At 36.1% G+C, this 15,962-nt stretch overlaps 1 protein-coding gene across 1 annotated transcript in view; it reads left to right on the forward strand.

Moving 5' to 3' along the window:
- LOC125305325 (M1-specific T cell receptor alpha chain-like) overlaps positions 1-7,443 on the forward strand; it is a gene marked incomplete at its 5' end in the record, with an annotated part of 32,220 nt that extends 24,777 nt beyond the window's left edge. Inside the window, 4 exons of the mRNA XM_048259993.1 lie at positions 4,854-5,060; positions 5,186-5,227; positions 5,373-5,475; positions 6,704-7,443. Coding sequence (XP_048115950.1) covers positions 4,854-5,060; positions 5,186-5,227; positions 5,373-5,475; positions 6,704-6,707 — 356 coding nt within the window. The remainder of the gene's footprint in view (positions 1-4,853; positions 5,061-5,185; positions 5,228-5,372; positions 5,476-6,703) is intronic.
- Positions 7,444-15,962: the final 8,519 nt, after the last annotated feature.

Raw genomic sequence — 15,962 nt, forward strand, 5'->3', positions numbered from 1 at the left:
ATTAGAGTTGTTATCAATTTAAGTGAGTAGAAGGTTTGATGAGAAGTGTTGGTACTCTGTATTTTTTGGAAATATGAACCAGATTGGGAATTAATCAAAAAACATCCAAGCATGAAGTAGCTGAAATCATGTTATGCCCATGTCATGTCATTGTAGCAGGAAAACCTTTAGTTTGTGACACACTCTTGCTTGAGCAAGAGTTATTGATCTAGGTCCAGGTACTGTGTGTCTGCTAACCAGAAGCTAATTTTTGCAACGGGGACGAAATTAACAGTCCAGCCAAGTGAGTAAAATGCAGTGTATGGTGATATATAATATACTGTATATCTACACATTGAGAATTTGTCCTGAATTTCCTCGTTCAAACCTTAGTGTAGAATAGGCAGAAAAGTTCAAACATAGGTAAAAATGTACTAAAAATAGACCACATGATACTTTAAAATAAAATACGATGCAGACTCTCCTGAATACTATACTCTGATGTAAAACTGCTATTAGTTGATAATAATAGCCATGTAACATATTAAAGATAATTTTCAGATCAAGCAATTACCTTACAGAATTATCAAGCTGTATTAGTTTAGGTGGAGCTGAAAATATGCATTTGCCAACACGGATGCATGGTTCTGTTTTCTTTTTGCAATGTTTTCTTTTTGTCCATGGATATAAACATGAACAGATAAATGGGGATGGGTAGAAATATGATCCACTGTTTTAACGTGTGTGCTGTATTTATGTACTTTACATTAAGATAGTAGCCTAAATTATCAGTGTAGGAGGTTAGGTTTTTGATGTTTGATCAATGGCTGTGTTACATCTGGATTTAAGATATTCTTTGGGAGTGGAGCCAAACTTACTATAAAACCAAGTAAGTCAAAATTTGTGTAAGAAAGGATTGCTGTAGCCAACCAAATAATTAACTCCCCAGATCATAAGAATTGATTGAGATGTTTTTGTATTCATCAAGCTAAGGATTGCAAAATTCAGGCTTTAGTTTTATACCCATAGTTTTCACTGTGGGAATAGCTACAATGACAAAGTATTTTTTGGATCTGGGACAAATCTACTTGTCCAGTTGAGTAAGTAATACCAATTTTAGCATCAAACACTTTTAATATCTAGTTTTGAGACTATAGAGGCAATTGTGTCTATTGTGTCATTTTTGTCCTGTAGTTTGAAAACAACAAGGTAATTTTTGGACAAGGGACAAATGTTTTAGCTAACTTAAGTGAGCAGATTTTTTTAAATTAGACACTTTGGTTCAATTTATGAAACAAAACCTAAATAATTTTTGTTATACTTTGATGCTGCATTTAAATATCTGGACTGGTGTTAAAGAAGAAAGACTCATTGAGATATTAAAAAACATTCTAAGTTCTAAATTCTAAATTCTAATCATGAACACATTTGAAAAAAAGCCACATTTGCTAGACAAAGATAGACTGCGGTGTGAATACAAAAGATTATTACAATTTCACATACTATTATCTGAGTGATTAGTGTGGTAAACATCACCTTTTCTAATTTATTTAAAATAAATGATCTTCCATGAAAAACATTGTTAGATAAAGTAATGACACCTCCTTCATATTCAGAGTAGCTGTTCAGAGAGATAAAATAGTTAAAGCAATTAAACATTAAGCTTATTCAGTCTTCCATATATGCAATGTAAATGTATTATCAGTTGTTACCCAGCCGGCACACAACCGACCTTCAACGTTGAAATATAGGGGAAATAACGTCAGTTGTTGCGTCAATGTTGCGTCAATGTTGAAACAATGTTTAATGCTAAATGGTTGTAAAAGGGTATGTAGACAAACATTGAAACAACGTTGGTTGTAAAAAGGTCAAGAAAATCAATGTTGAATTATAGGTGAAATAATGTCAGTTGTTGTGTCAATGTTGAAACACTGTTTTAATGCTAATTGTAAAATGTTGACAAATGGTTGTAAAATAAGAAATCAAGGAAATCAGCACCAATGTTGAAATGGCGGATGTTGAAATAATGTTGCAATATCAACGTTGATTCAATTTGCAAATCCAACACATAATTCAACGTTGATTCACCCGTTATAACATTTTTTTAATAACGTTTATTTACCGTTGAATCAATGTTGAAATGCCAGCAGGGTACTGAGAATGTGCTTGTGCACTCACAGGATGTTATGGTTGGTTCTGAAAGGTATTCACAGGCGATTAAAAAGGCCTAAAAGCTACAAAATTGATTGTCGATAATATTTCTATGGCAGTTCCACAGTAATAGTTCAGATGTTTGTGTAGGCTTTGTGAACATAAAGTTAGATGTGAAGTTTTTGTCCAATGCTTATGTTTAGTGTGACTACTAGTGGTGTTGGCCAATTAATTTTTGGCTCAGGAGCAATGTTGATGGTCGATAGTCGTGAGTACCATTCCTTTAATTCACAACATTTTCAAAGCAGATGTCTTCAATTTTTAAAAGTCTTTTGAATTCAGAAAATGATACCATATACACTCAAAATCCCGCAACTTGCAGCTGATGTATTTCAGTTAGGCTAGGTAACAACATGTAATTGGCTTCATAATGTTGGCCTCCATATTTAGGAAGTTATCGGTTTAAGTGTATGCAGTGTGTGACTGGATCTGGAGTCAACAAAATATTTTTTGGATACGGAACAAAACTCAGTGTTGAAGGCAGTGAATACCCCAAAACATAAACCTGTTTGAATCAAATCTTATTTTTAATTTCCACAAGGTCTTCATCTAAAAGCATTATAAACTCATTGATAGACTGTATAGATACATTTAGATGTTTATAAAGTATTCATACTGCATCATAGTATCTGGCATGTCAATATCACATCTATATATGACCTATAAATAGATAAACCACATTGTTAAAGTGTTGTACTGTAGTATAAGCCCTGAACAACTATTATGAAAGCTAAGGTTACATAAGGCATCATGAAGAGCATTTAGTGGCTTAACAGCATTTGACATAAATTATTTGACATCAGTGCCATTATCAAGAGGTAAAATAAGCTTGATTATACATTCTGATACAAGAATCGGTAAGGGCTTATATTATCATTTAAGAGTGCAATTGTTACGGTATACATGATTATACGTATCCAAATCATGATCATGAGTCGTTATGAATGCTTTGCTACTCTTTATGGAAGTGTTTGTAATTCTTTACCCAAAAATTTTACCAAAATCATAGTCATATTGAGCATGATGACACGTGTGATACGTATCATATTGGGTTAACATGATGATATTGGGTTAACATTATGATGCATAATGATACATAACATTATATATCATAACAACTATCACTATAAATATTAAGATACGAACATAGTGTTACATTATATTGTAGTTAGAGACAGACAACAGAAATCTGTGTTCAGTATTTACAGAGTAATTGTTATGATTTAGCATATTGTGTGACTGGCAGTGATTACAAGCTAAATTTTGGTTCAGGAACACAACTTGTCATTGAAACCAGTGAGTATTATTACTGTAGTCAATCTGTACAAAGTTTTTTGAGAATTTGGATCACTACATAATTGATAAACATGCAGTGTTGAAATTGTGGATGTCAATGCTGTGTGTAAAAACTCAATATTATATATATATATATATATATATTATTGAATCAGTAAATCAGTAAATATTTATTAGAAAAGTGGTTAAAGAGATAAATATGGAAATATTGAGAATGAGTGACTGAATGAAGTAGGAGTCATTGGAAAAATAGGAAGTGTAGAGGACTGAAGATTGTTCGTTAGCCTTGTTGACAAAGCTTAGGGCCCATGCATATGCTTTGAGTACTACACTGACTGGAAAAATGTAGTATCCACCCAATTAGCTACACACGTAGCTGTATACGTTATGAACGTATACAGTGAGACAGTGTGTGAAAAGTGAAAGATGTACAAGTGAAAAAAAGACCAAATAAATAATGTTTGTAGTGTAGTACAGTGTAGTATAATCAAATGAATGACTTTAATTGATTTGTTTAGTACTTCAGGGGCACCTTATTTCAGGCCTTTTACATTTTATCAGGTTTTGCAGAATGTCATAAATCGACACTTGTATGCTAAGCAGCACATATAGGGTGAGTAGGTTATCATTCAAATCATAAGCATAGTGTGACTTCAGCTGGATTTAGCAACATTGACAATTGATGATAGTGAGTATCTGTTCCCTTTACCAGTTCAGTTGTTTGCATAGAACCGATAAATATGTGACAGATCATTGCATTTATCATTACTCATTCAAACAAGTCATTTTGACACTGAAGTATCCATTTAAGAGTGGGAATCCACTAGTATTTAATGACTGATTTGTACCTTTTTGTTGTGGGAAAACATTCACCAGACTGTATAATAGTCTGTAACAAATTCTTATAGGCTTTAAAATTGGAATATTTGTGAAAGTGAAAATACAAAAACATATTACTTTGTGTTGTCTTTCTGTCAGATACACTGGTTGAATCCATACATATTTTCAGGTTTTCACAGAAAGTTGTCACAAAAGCTATCAATGACGGGCCTTCATGGCTCGTTAATCTTTGTTATATTGGATTGACATGACCATTACCATAAATATGTTTTAGTAAATAATTGCTAGATATTTCTTTTGGAAAAAGCATCATGAACATTTGTCTAAAGCTAGTGAGGTGTCTACGTAAAAAGCATGCAACAATTGTCCAAAAGCTTGCTAGCATGCTAAGTGGCATCTTTTAATGCCATGCTGTGGATGCTTTTCTTAGGGGTATTCTGCCCCACATGTCCTTACCATGACCAAATTGCATCAAGGGGACTACGACTCGTTGATTAACACATATTGTTTTGTGTGTGTTCTTTTAGAAGAGGGACCAGATACACCAACTTTCTATGAGCTGGAAAAAGAAACAATTAAAGCCTGCCTGGCCACTGACTTCAGACTTCATAATGCACCTGACGAAACAGCCCTTTTCAATAAAACGGATAAAACAGATGCCACTGTTATTAAGGATGAGGAGTTATATAGCAAGGCTGTCATCATGTCAGAGGGAGACACTTGCCCGGATCCAGGTATAGTACATCTTGGATATACTCAACCAATCACCTAGAAAGGGTTACAAACCTAAAACATTTACAACAGATCATAATTCACACTCATATTACTTGACTTAATCATATTTGTATTGTTCTTCTAGGATCCAATTGTGAAGCTGGACCAGGTGGAGATATGGACCCAGGTATGTTCAAACATCATTATCAGACTAACAACATTATGTAATGGAGAGATGTCTGATTAATGGTTAAAGAAGAAATTTAACTAGAAGAAAGTCAAGTAATTTTGATCATATTTGTATTAATAATTATTGTATTTTTGTTTTCTAGATCCAAAGTTGAACTTTTTGACGCTGAGTGTTCTGGGTCTGAGAATCCTCTTCCTGAAAACCATTGTGTTCAACGTTCTGATGACTGTCCGGGTCTGGATGAGGTAAAGGATTACTGCCTCTATGTTGCTAAAGGACAATACGGAGGCCAGTTGCTGTCATTGCAAGATATGTAAGGGATAATGGACGACACGGTGGTCTGTTCACAGAAGTTAATGCACGGTCGAGGTTGTAAAACGGCCCCGACGCGAAGCGGAGGGCCGTTTAAACCTCGTAGTGCATTCATTTCTGTGAACAGACCACCGTGGAGTCCATTATCCCGCTTATTCCACTGTTGCCACTTCATGCGTTGTGTTCATTTCCTGTTACAATTTAAACGCGTTTTGTCGCTAAAACTGTCTTGTTTGTAGAACTAATTTCTTCCGACACATATCAACTAATTCCTCAACTTGCAGGACAAACTGCCGTTACTAGTTCTAAATGGATGGTTGCTACGGCCAAAGGCCAGTCGTTAGTTCTATGTATCCCGTTGTCAAGCGGGCGTATCCCAAGATTCTGATGAACTTTTGCTTTGAAACATCGCTATTTTACTTAGCCTGCTGTAATCCATCTAGCTAAAAGCCACCTCCGTCATATGCTACAATGTTACTATGCTCTGAACGTCTGCATTTTACAGCTCGGATGCAACGTGACAGTTCATTTAAACTTCACAACAAGTTCGGCGAATTAATATACAAGTGTGATACGGCCAACAAAATGGATCTACTTCATAGGTGTGCAAATAACATACGGTTAATGGTCGTTCTAAATTACGTAGGACAATGGGAAATTCAACCAAGCAGTGGAATAATTTTGAATAGTGAGAGAATGTGGTCTCATTTTATTAAATTGTGGTCTCGTTTTACTAAATTGTGGTCTCATTTTATTAGATTGTGCACACAATCTAGTATATTGTGTGCACGTTTTACTAAATTTTGCCCACATTTTACTAAAATTAAAATGAGAGCACGATTTAGTAAAATGTGCGCACAATTTACTAAATTGAGAGCACAATCTAGTAAATTGAGAACAGGATTTAGTAAAATGAGCATGCTGAAGTAAAGTTAGTTAGTGAAATGACTGCAAGTTAGTTAGTAAAATGACTGCACATTTTCTGGATATACAGAAAAAAAATATCTTGCAATGACACCTCCAGGGTTCCGTAGGACAAACATGAATTGCCTGTTTCTTTTTATTATATACAGTATTAATTATATTATGTATATATAATATATTATATATAATTATATTATGTATATATAAACATGTTTGTTTGTTTTTGTCTTTCTACAGATAGTCATGTCTGTGACTTGGGAGGGAAATTTGTCTACCCAAGTTGCCTGAATCATGTTTGACTGGATTTCACACACACACACCACACACACACACACACACACACACACACACACACACACACACACACACACACACACACACACACACACACACACACACACATACACACACACACACACACACACATACAAAATCTTAACAGTATATAGTGTAAAAAGTAAAATCTCTCTGTTCAATATTTTGAATTATTCTGACTAGAATATTCATTCATTCATTCATTCATTTAACAAATAGTCTACTGAAACTAAATATTTTGATGAAACAGTTCTTATAATACATTTTTGGAGTGCATGAAATCATTATGCCATATTGTTATACGGAATGTCTGCTGTATCTATACATGTTAATCTACTTCAAACCATCAGTTCTGTAATGCACACCTAACTTCAATTATGTGTTAAGCCTGATTGTGTATGGATTTATGTCTGCCATGTTACATTTTCCTGACCAGTGCTTTAGTTACAGAATGGCTATAATTGTACCAGGAAGCCAATTAGCTAATTACTTGCTTAATTGTAAATGTACGAGTGAGTTACTTTTTGAATTGCAATACACAAATATTTTATTTCAGTATTGTAAAGCATGTTTTTCTCTCTAATAGTGTATATACTGACTCCAGCATAATCATTTATGTCTGTGAAGATATTTTGCTGAAAATAAAATACATTAAAAAATCATGAATATAGATTCATATGTTTTTTTCAGATATCATGATTATAAATAATGGCGATTATGAAGTGGTATGGATGACATTGCCCCTAGTGAACTATACAACAGTTTCAACTGAATAATGGTACCTGCAGTTTAGGTAACCAAACTAACTAGGTAACAAACACTAAATTTCACATTTTTAGCATAAGAGGTTCTTGAAATAATGGTGTGTGCATTACGCCATTTAATGCCCCCTTTTTGGTGATTTGTGTCATATTTTCTACATAACATCTATTTGTTATTATGAATTAGCTGGTGAGGTTTCATGAGGATCAGCCATTTACAATGATATCTTGACTGCTGAAACTTGGCTGTATAGGTGCAGTGGCGTCGTTAGCCCTGGGCATTCGAGGCATTCTATAGGCCCGAATGTCTTGGGAATAGCCCCAGATCTCTCTATGCCTTAAAAGATAATAATGAAAATTGCCCTAGAGGTTTTTATGAGGTTCCAATCGAACGCCACGGCCAGCAGCCACAACTGCAACATTGTTACTAACGCTGACCTGGCGTTCCTTACGGAGTCGGAATAATTTGTTGCAAATTCAACATCAGTGTTCTACTCTTCCCCCCTCTGTCGCATTGATATTACCAGAGACCACCCAGCCTACTATTGCAGCGTATAGTTAGTTAATATGGATACAAGAAGGTTTTTTTTTTTTTTTGGGAGCAGCCAAAAGCGCAAGAAGAGGTTGAGAGTGAGACATCATCTCCCCCAACCCCTGATAATACTTCCATCAGCTCAGGTTTGTGAAAAAAGCAGCCAGCTCTGGCTTTGAATTAATGGTCTGTGTTACTAGCTAGTAGTAGCCAGCCTCTGAACAGCCACAGGTAGTCCTAGGCAAACATACCAATGATGTCCATGAAAACTGAAAATTGAACAAGGAGTTGTGTGTTGGATTCATCCATTTACAGTTAGCGATTAGAGTGGCACCTGAAATGATGCATTCATTTATCACGTCACAGGCATAACAAATTGTTTGGGTGTGAGGTCTCTGTTAAATGACAATTTTTTTCTTTTAATGCCCCATAAATACCATATACTCAGTAGGCCTAGGTCTAGTGAGGGAAAATTAGCTATATTTGTTATTAAAATATGATAATAAGGACCCCAACGATTGGCCTTCTATTCCTGGGGGAGAAACCCCCGGACCCTCTTTAGAAAAAAATGCTTAAGCCCCAGTTTTGATCTTTTGCACTCCTAGTGATGCCGCTGTACACTGTAGGTGTACCAAATTTCCCATTTTTATGTTAATCGGTTATTGAGATATTGAAATGTGCACCCCCCATGGATACAATTTCAAAAGATTTGGTGTGTGACTGTGTTCAAAGAATGTTGAGGTGATTGCTTGTGATTACACCTTTCTATTAGGAGATATTAGTAATAGATTCATTACTGGCCACAACATTACATTTGGTTGACTTGTAACTTTGAAACAGAACAACAAATCAAAACTCCAAAAAAGCCACTTGGCATACGAAGTGGGCGTGGTTGGGTGCGTTGGATTCACGAGTTTTCAAGGAATCAGAGTTTTCACACAGATTCCACATAATAAAAGATTCCGAAATTCCACATAATCATCATCAACATCCTCATCCTCACAAAAACATTAGGGATCCAGCCACTTTTACTGGTTGGATCACTAATACCTTGCTAGTCAACATGAGCCCATATAACACATAAAGGTTTCTTAAGATATCTGCAGGAAAAGAGTAATACACTTCTTTCTTCTTTCTTTAAGAACATTTGTTGTCACAAGCAACCTAGATGTTCTAGTTGTTTTTACACAAGATTTTACGTTCCTTGTTATTTTGTACATTATAGCTAATAATCAGCTTCAAAGCACAGCTAATTTTATACAAGTACTGAAAGTTTACTTCAAACGTATTTATCTTGTGAACAGGTAGGATGGTCATAAGAAGTGTCTGTCTTCATTAGGCTTAGAAGAGAGTATGCTTTATTCCTGCCTATATAAGACATCATAATGCTTTATAATGGGTAATATGTGTGTGTGTATATATACGTGGATCTCAAAAAAATTCCCCCCTTATTTATCTCAAAAAGTAGATCTTTCATATATTTTAGATTCATTAGATATAAAGTGATCTTGATGATTATGGCTATATCATGAAAAACAAAATTGAGTATCTCAAAATATTAGAATAAAGAAGTTATAATACAAAAATGTTGGTTTCCTGAACCTTTGAACTCTTAGTCCGGTTCAGTAAACACAACCACAATCATGGGAAAGACTGCAGACTTGATAGTTGTCCAGAAGACACTCACTGACTCCCTCCACGAGGAGTGTAAGCCACAGAATGTGGGTAGGGTGTTGACAGAGTGCTTTATGAAAGCATTGTGGTGAAAATTACAAATGACGTGGAAGCAAAACCATGCTGAGATGTGTTAAGAAAGGGAAACGTTCCCAGGTTTATTACAAGCCGGCTCGGAGGAGAAACATGAAACAAGTTGCCTCAAGTCACCTCTCGATTGTAGTTTCTCACAGCCTTATATTCAGTTAGCAGGGTCTTTGTCTGTGGCAGTGGAAAAGTTCAGACACGCCCCGGACATATGCATGCTTATGGCGTTGACCACCTATGGTGAAGTCTGCCATAAGACAAAAGCTGGGTCGTTGTACATGACAAAAGACTTGATTTGCAAATGGTCGAGGCGGGTCTTCACCAAGCACAGCAGTTAATGCAAATATGAGGGAGACAGGCTAATGCAGGTAAAATTACATTTGTATACAGTATGTTCTTACAAATAATTTTTACTACAGCATATTCATGGAACGTTGACTGGAAGGGAAAAGTGTTGTAGGAAAAGGTGTGCAAGCAACAATGATGACAGCTGCCTTGAGAAAATTGCCAAGCAAAGTCAATTCAAGAACTTGGGGGAACTTCACAAATAGTGGACTGAGGCTGGAGTCTGCATAAAGTGCCACCACGCACAGACAGAAAATGTCCAGTGTCCAGGAAATGGGCTACAAATGGCACATGCCTAGTGTCAAGCCACTGCTGAATCAGAGACAAGGTTAGAGTGTCTTACCTGGGCGAAGGAGAGACAGAATTGGAGCGTTGCTCAGTGGTCCAAACTCCTTTTCCTTTTTTACATAAAAACAAATGTTGCATTTAATTTGGATATCAGGGTCCCAAGAGTTTGGAGGAAGAGTGGAGAGGCACAGAATCCAAGTTGATTGAAGTCCAGTTTGATGTTTCCAGTCAGTGATGATTTGGGGTGCCATATCATCTGATGGTGTTGGTCCACTGTGTTTTATCAAGTCCAGAATCAATTCAGCCTTCTACGAGAAGATTTTAGAGAACTTCATGTTTCCATCTGACAAGCTTTATGGAGATGCTGCTTTCCTTTTCCAGCAGGACTTGGCACCTGTCCACAGTGCAAAAACTGCTAGTAACTGGTTTGCTTACCATAGTATAACTGTGCTTAAGTGGCCAGACAACTCGTCTCGTCTGACCTGACCTGACCATCTATGGGGTTAACTATACATTAACTATTGTAGATTAGTCAGATTAGTTTTATTTTCAAAAGGTCGACATTTCTGTATTATAACCTCTATAATCTAACATTTTGAGATACTCATCTTTGGTTTTCATAAGCAGTAAGCCATAATCATCAAAATTAAAAAAGAAATGCCTTGAAATATTTCACATTACTGTATACGTAAAATGTAAAATGTATGTAAAAAAGGAAAAGTCAGGACTGTCCAATTTATCAAACCATATTATGTTGCAATCACATGAAACAGTCTAGTTTTGAATGAAACACATCCTTATTGTGTTCAAATAGTCATTCTAATTGAGCAATCCACTTCTTCTAATTGAATCAGCGTATATACTGGGGACAAAAGGAAATGGGGGTTTGTCACATTTACTAAAACCACAAAACATGAAATTATACAAACTCATGTTTTCTTTCAAACACAATGTTATTATGTTAAACTGACATATTTTGCCACAACAATGAATTTATCCAACAGAATGATGTCAGATCATGTGAAGCACCTAAGTACTGAACAAATAAGGCAAATGAACACATGGGATGCCTTGGTGTCACCATTTTTATTGTGCTCCCATGAGGCTTTGCAAGAACATTGAGATAATCACAGCTAACAGTGCTGGCAAAAGTTTTCACATGAGTTTTCTTAAAGAGGATTATGCATATACAGGCCAGTAGAATTTGGAGCGGAATTGTATCTTATGTTTCACTTTGGAACCATGCTTGTTTCCACCATAAGTGGAAATATCAGGGGTTTCCTCACAGGTATTTTTAACTTCAATTAATGTTTCTTAATACTGTGTCACAACACATTCAAAGCCCTTTAAGATTGATGTTGCAATACTAAGTACATCTGAATGCCTACTTTCCATGCCACTTGTATAACACAATGACATTGAAATTACATAAATATATATATAGTCATATATATATAAAAAAAAATATATAAATATATATATACATACATATAAAGATGTATATTTACATCTTTATACAGTATGAAAAAAACTTATGCTGGTAGCTGGTTTTAGCAGGTTTTCTTCCAGCTCTCAGCTCTTGCTGGTCTTTGCTGGTGTAGCTGGCCACTAGACATGCTGGAGTGACCATCTGAGGAAGCTGGTCATGCTGGTGTGTCCAGCCTGTCATGTGGGATACAGCTGGTGTAAGATGGTCATGCGTTTTTGCTAGAATGACCAACATGGCCAGTTAAACCAGCAATATAAAAACAGCAGCACCAGCTTGAGGTGGTACGACTACTAAAACCAGCTGAATTACCACTGTAAGCTGGGTAAACCAGCTGAAGGTATGTTTTCGCAAGATTTTTGCTGGTCTAGCTGGTCAACCATCATAGGGTGGTCAAACAAGCTGGTTAAAAAGCTGGTCAACCAGCAAACCACCTTAAGCTGGTCAGGCTGTTTTTTTTCAGCATGCGGCCATTTGGACTGATACATTTGATAAAGTGCATTTGGGGTAAAAAACAATAAAACACAACTAAAAAACCCAAAAATGAAAGTTGTGTTCAAATAAAGTAATAAATAAACATAGACAGGGGTATGTACAGTTTGTTTTGTACAATGTGCAAAAACAAACATTTTGCACATTGGAAGGTTATTGGATTTGTTGTAGATATTGCACCTGGTGTGTTATTGTTTTTAAGAAAGTACTGTACATGCTATATCAGAAGACAGTTCACTGGCTCATGTGAGTACTGAGGGTCTGTAGAAAGTGTTTGCACTTTCCATGCACTCTCTGTATATGCGAGGAGCAGGGTCAGCTTTAAAGGATATCTGGGTGAGCGTGGCCAAGCTAGGAATTGCCTGGCTCACTGACTAATCACAAAGTTTGTGACACTAAAAAAAGGTTGCAATTTTTTAGATTAAGCTTACACAAAGTATGCATGTCACTTTAGCATTATTGTGTTATACAGGTGGTGGCATGCACTGAAAGAAGGCATTCAGATGTTAGTGTATGAATATTGTGTCAATGCTAATGAAAGAACATTGGAAGATAAATCACTGTTTCTTGAGATGAAACATTCTGAATAAGTTGTGCCACATTATTCAGGAGCAGTCATTGAAGTTAGAAACATGTGACATGGAACCACTGATATCTTGTGCATGCTCAATACCTCACCCACTCATGGTGGGAACAAAGCATGGACCATCTCAAAGCACAACGTAATGTAAGATACAACCCAGCTCCAGAATTCCTCAGAACTTTTGGCAACACTCATAGCTGCTTTATCAGTGATTAGTGATCACTGATTAAATCAGTGTTTTTGCTAAGGGAACACAGTGAAGTGGTGACAGTCGACATATTTGAAATTACCTGTGTCAGTCGACAGTAAACATTATTTGAAACGACCTGTGTCAGTCGACAGTCCCCACTGCACAGGTAGTTTTTTAAATGACACAGACAAGAAACACTGCTCTCACAGCTCACTGATGTGACAGGACAGGATATATGGATATCAGTTTGTATAAGTCTTTAATGCATCTTTGTATGATATCATAAGGGATAGGAACTCTGAAGTGCAGGTGATGGAATGTCACTGTTCTTCTTTTCTCTGCAGTACTTAGCCGGTGAGCCTAGTAGAGGTCAACAGACAAGCTTCCTCACTGATTCCATAATGACGGGCCATGGGCAGTATGCCAATGCTTTGTTTGTCTAGAAAAGATGTGTGTTTGGGGCTAAGGGCTGGCACACCTCTGAGTATATTATTATGTGTCTCTGCTGAAAAGCACTGTTTCATCTCCATTAGCAACTGGTCTATGACAAGATAGAAAGAATGTGTTTTCAGGTCATCCATGCTGTCAAAGTGTGCCCTTTTTGATTGGGGCCTCCACGACAAAACCCTCCAGATGTTTGTTTGGGTCTGCCTTTTCTCACATAGTAAAGTCTCTGTTGCAAGTCTTGTGTTTGCACATAGGCCTTCTAGCTCTGGCTCTTTCACAGGATGTGAAAATTAGGTCAAAGGCTCATGCGTTCTGCGCCCATTGGCTGAATCAGACCACATTGAATTTTGGGGCTTGATTGCACCTTATGTTATGTTTTGTTCCTGCCATGAGTCTGTCAGGTATAAGCATGCAACAAGGTATTAGTGACTCCACATGTAATGTTTCAACTTAAATGAATCCTTCTGCAGCAGAACTTAATCAAAATGTGACATGTGTCAAGTGTCATGAGTACAAGAAACAGTGACCTTGCAATACATTTTCAATTAACAATGGCACTGAAATGTCATTGTTCAGAACATTCAAATGCTTACTCCATGGCTCAAGCTGTGTAACATAATCATGTTGAAGTGACATGTCTATTTCATGTGAACTTAATCTACACTGAAAAAAAGAAATCGCTGGATTTACTTGATTTTATCATGTACATGAATGAAATGCATGAATGCACATGAATGAAATGTCTATAGAATTAGTCCAGCAATTCTCTTTTGGTTTACGAAATTGATTCATGTTGTGATAACCGAATTTCATCAAGTGAAATGAAATGAAATTGAAATGAGATTGATTAGGCTGACATGAAATATTCATGTAATTTCCACATGATTGTGTTATACAGGTGACGTACTGAGAGAAAGCATTCATATGTACTTATTGCAACATCAATGTTAAAGGAAGATAACTGTGATATTGAAAACTTCAAGATGAAGTCTTAAAATTAAACATTCTAAATATGTTGTGCCACAGTATTCAGAAACATTTATTGAAGTTGAAAACATGTTCCATGAAACCACTGATACTTTATGCAAGCTCAATACCTCATGGTGGGAACAAAGCATGGTTAATTTCAAAGTATAACATAATATGGAACTCGGCTCCCAATTCTACTGGTCTCTTCTGGTAATCCTCTTTAAGAAAACTTATGTGAAAACTTTTGCCAACGCTGTTAGCTGTTAGTTAGAAAAAGTGGATTACTCAATTGAATGACTATTTGAACGCAATAAGGTTGTGTTTCATTGAAAACTAGACTATCTCACGTAATTGTAACATAGTATGGATTGATAAATTGGACAGCCCAGACTTTTCATTTTTTACAGTGTACTTGTAAGCTCTTTCATCAGAATTAGTTATGGTTATGGTTATGGGATTTGGCAGACGCTTTTGTCCAAAGTGACATACAAATACAAAACAGAGAACAATTTAAAATGTTGGTCAGACTACATTAAGGAAAATAGCAATAATAAACAACAATGTGAATTCAATCAATAGCCTAATGAAATAAACAATGAGAATGATAACAATAATAACAATAACAATAGTTAATTACATTGTGTCTTCAGAGCATGAATCAATTTCGCAAACTGAAAGAGATCATTGATTTGACCCATTTCATTTATGTGCAACCAATGTCCCCAAGTAGTTTGACCAAAGATTAAATGATTAAGTAATGCTTGGAACATGGAGTAAAATGTGTGTACAGTACTCCATGATTATCCACACTTGGTTTCATGACCCATATACCACCAAGGTTTATATGGGCCTAAGTCTGACATTGTAATAGCAATGTGAATGGATATCAAAATGTGCTCTTACAATGACTAAAGAACATTTTATGTTTCAAATGTTATAACGTGGATATAAAATAAAATATTGACAGACAAGCCATATGATTTTTCCACATCGATTTGCATGCAAAGCCAAGCTTGCATGCAAACATGCATAAATGGAAAAACATATCAACAGCATAACAACAGGCAAGCAAACAAACAGGGAATGATACTGGTAGTCAGCTCTTTGCATACATGCATTATTTTTCTAATACCCGAACGCCATGTTGTCCATTATCCCTGCGCCATGTTGTCCATTATCCCTGCGCCATGTTGTCCATTATCCCTGGCATTTTGGTATTTTATTGTGTTCCTTGCCTCACCACTATATGTGTCAGTTATGTGATAATAGAATGGAAATTCCAGCACAGTTGTGAAATGAAAGTACATGGTAGGTGGGGATAGAAAAT

The sequence above is a fragment of the Alosa alosa genome, chromosome 1, assembly GCF_017589495.1.
Source record: "Alosa alosa isolate M-15738 ecotype Scorff River chromosome 1, AALO_Geno_1.1, whole genome shotgun sequence".
In the NCBI taxonomy this organism is placed as follows: domain Eukaryota; kingdom Metazoa; phylum Chordata; class Actinopteri; order Clupeiformes; family Clupeidae; genus Alosa; species Alosa alosa.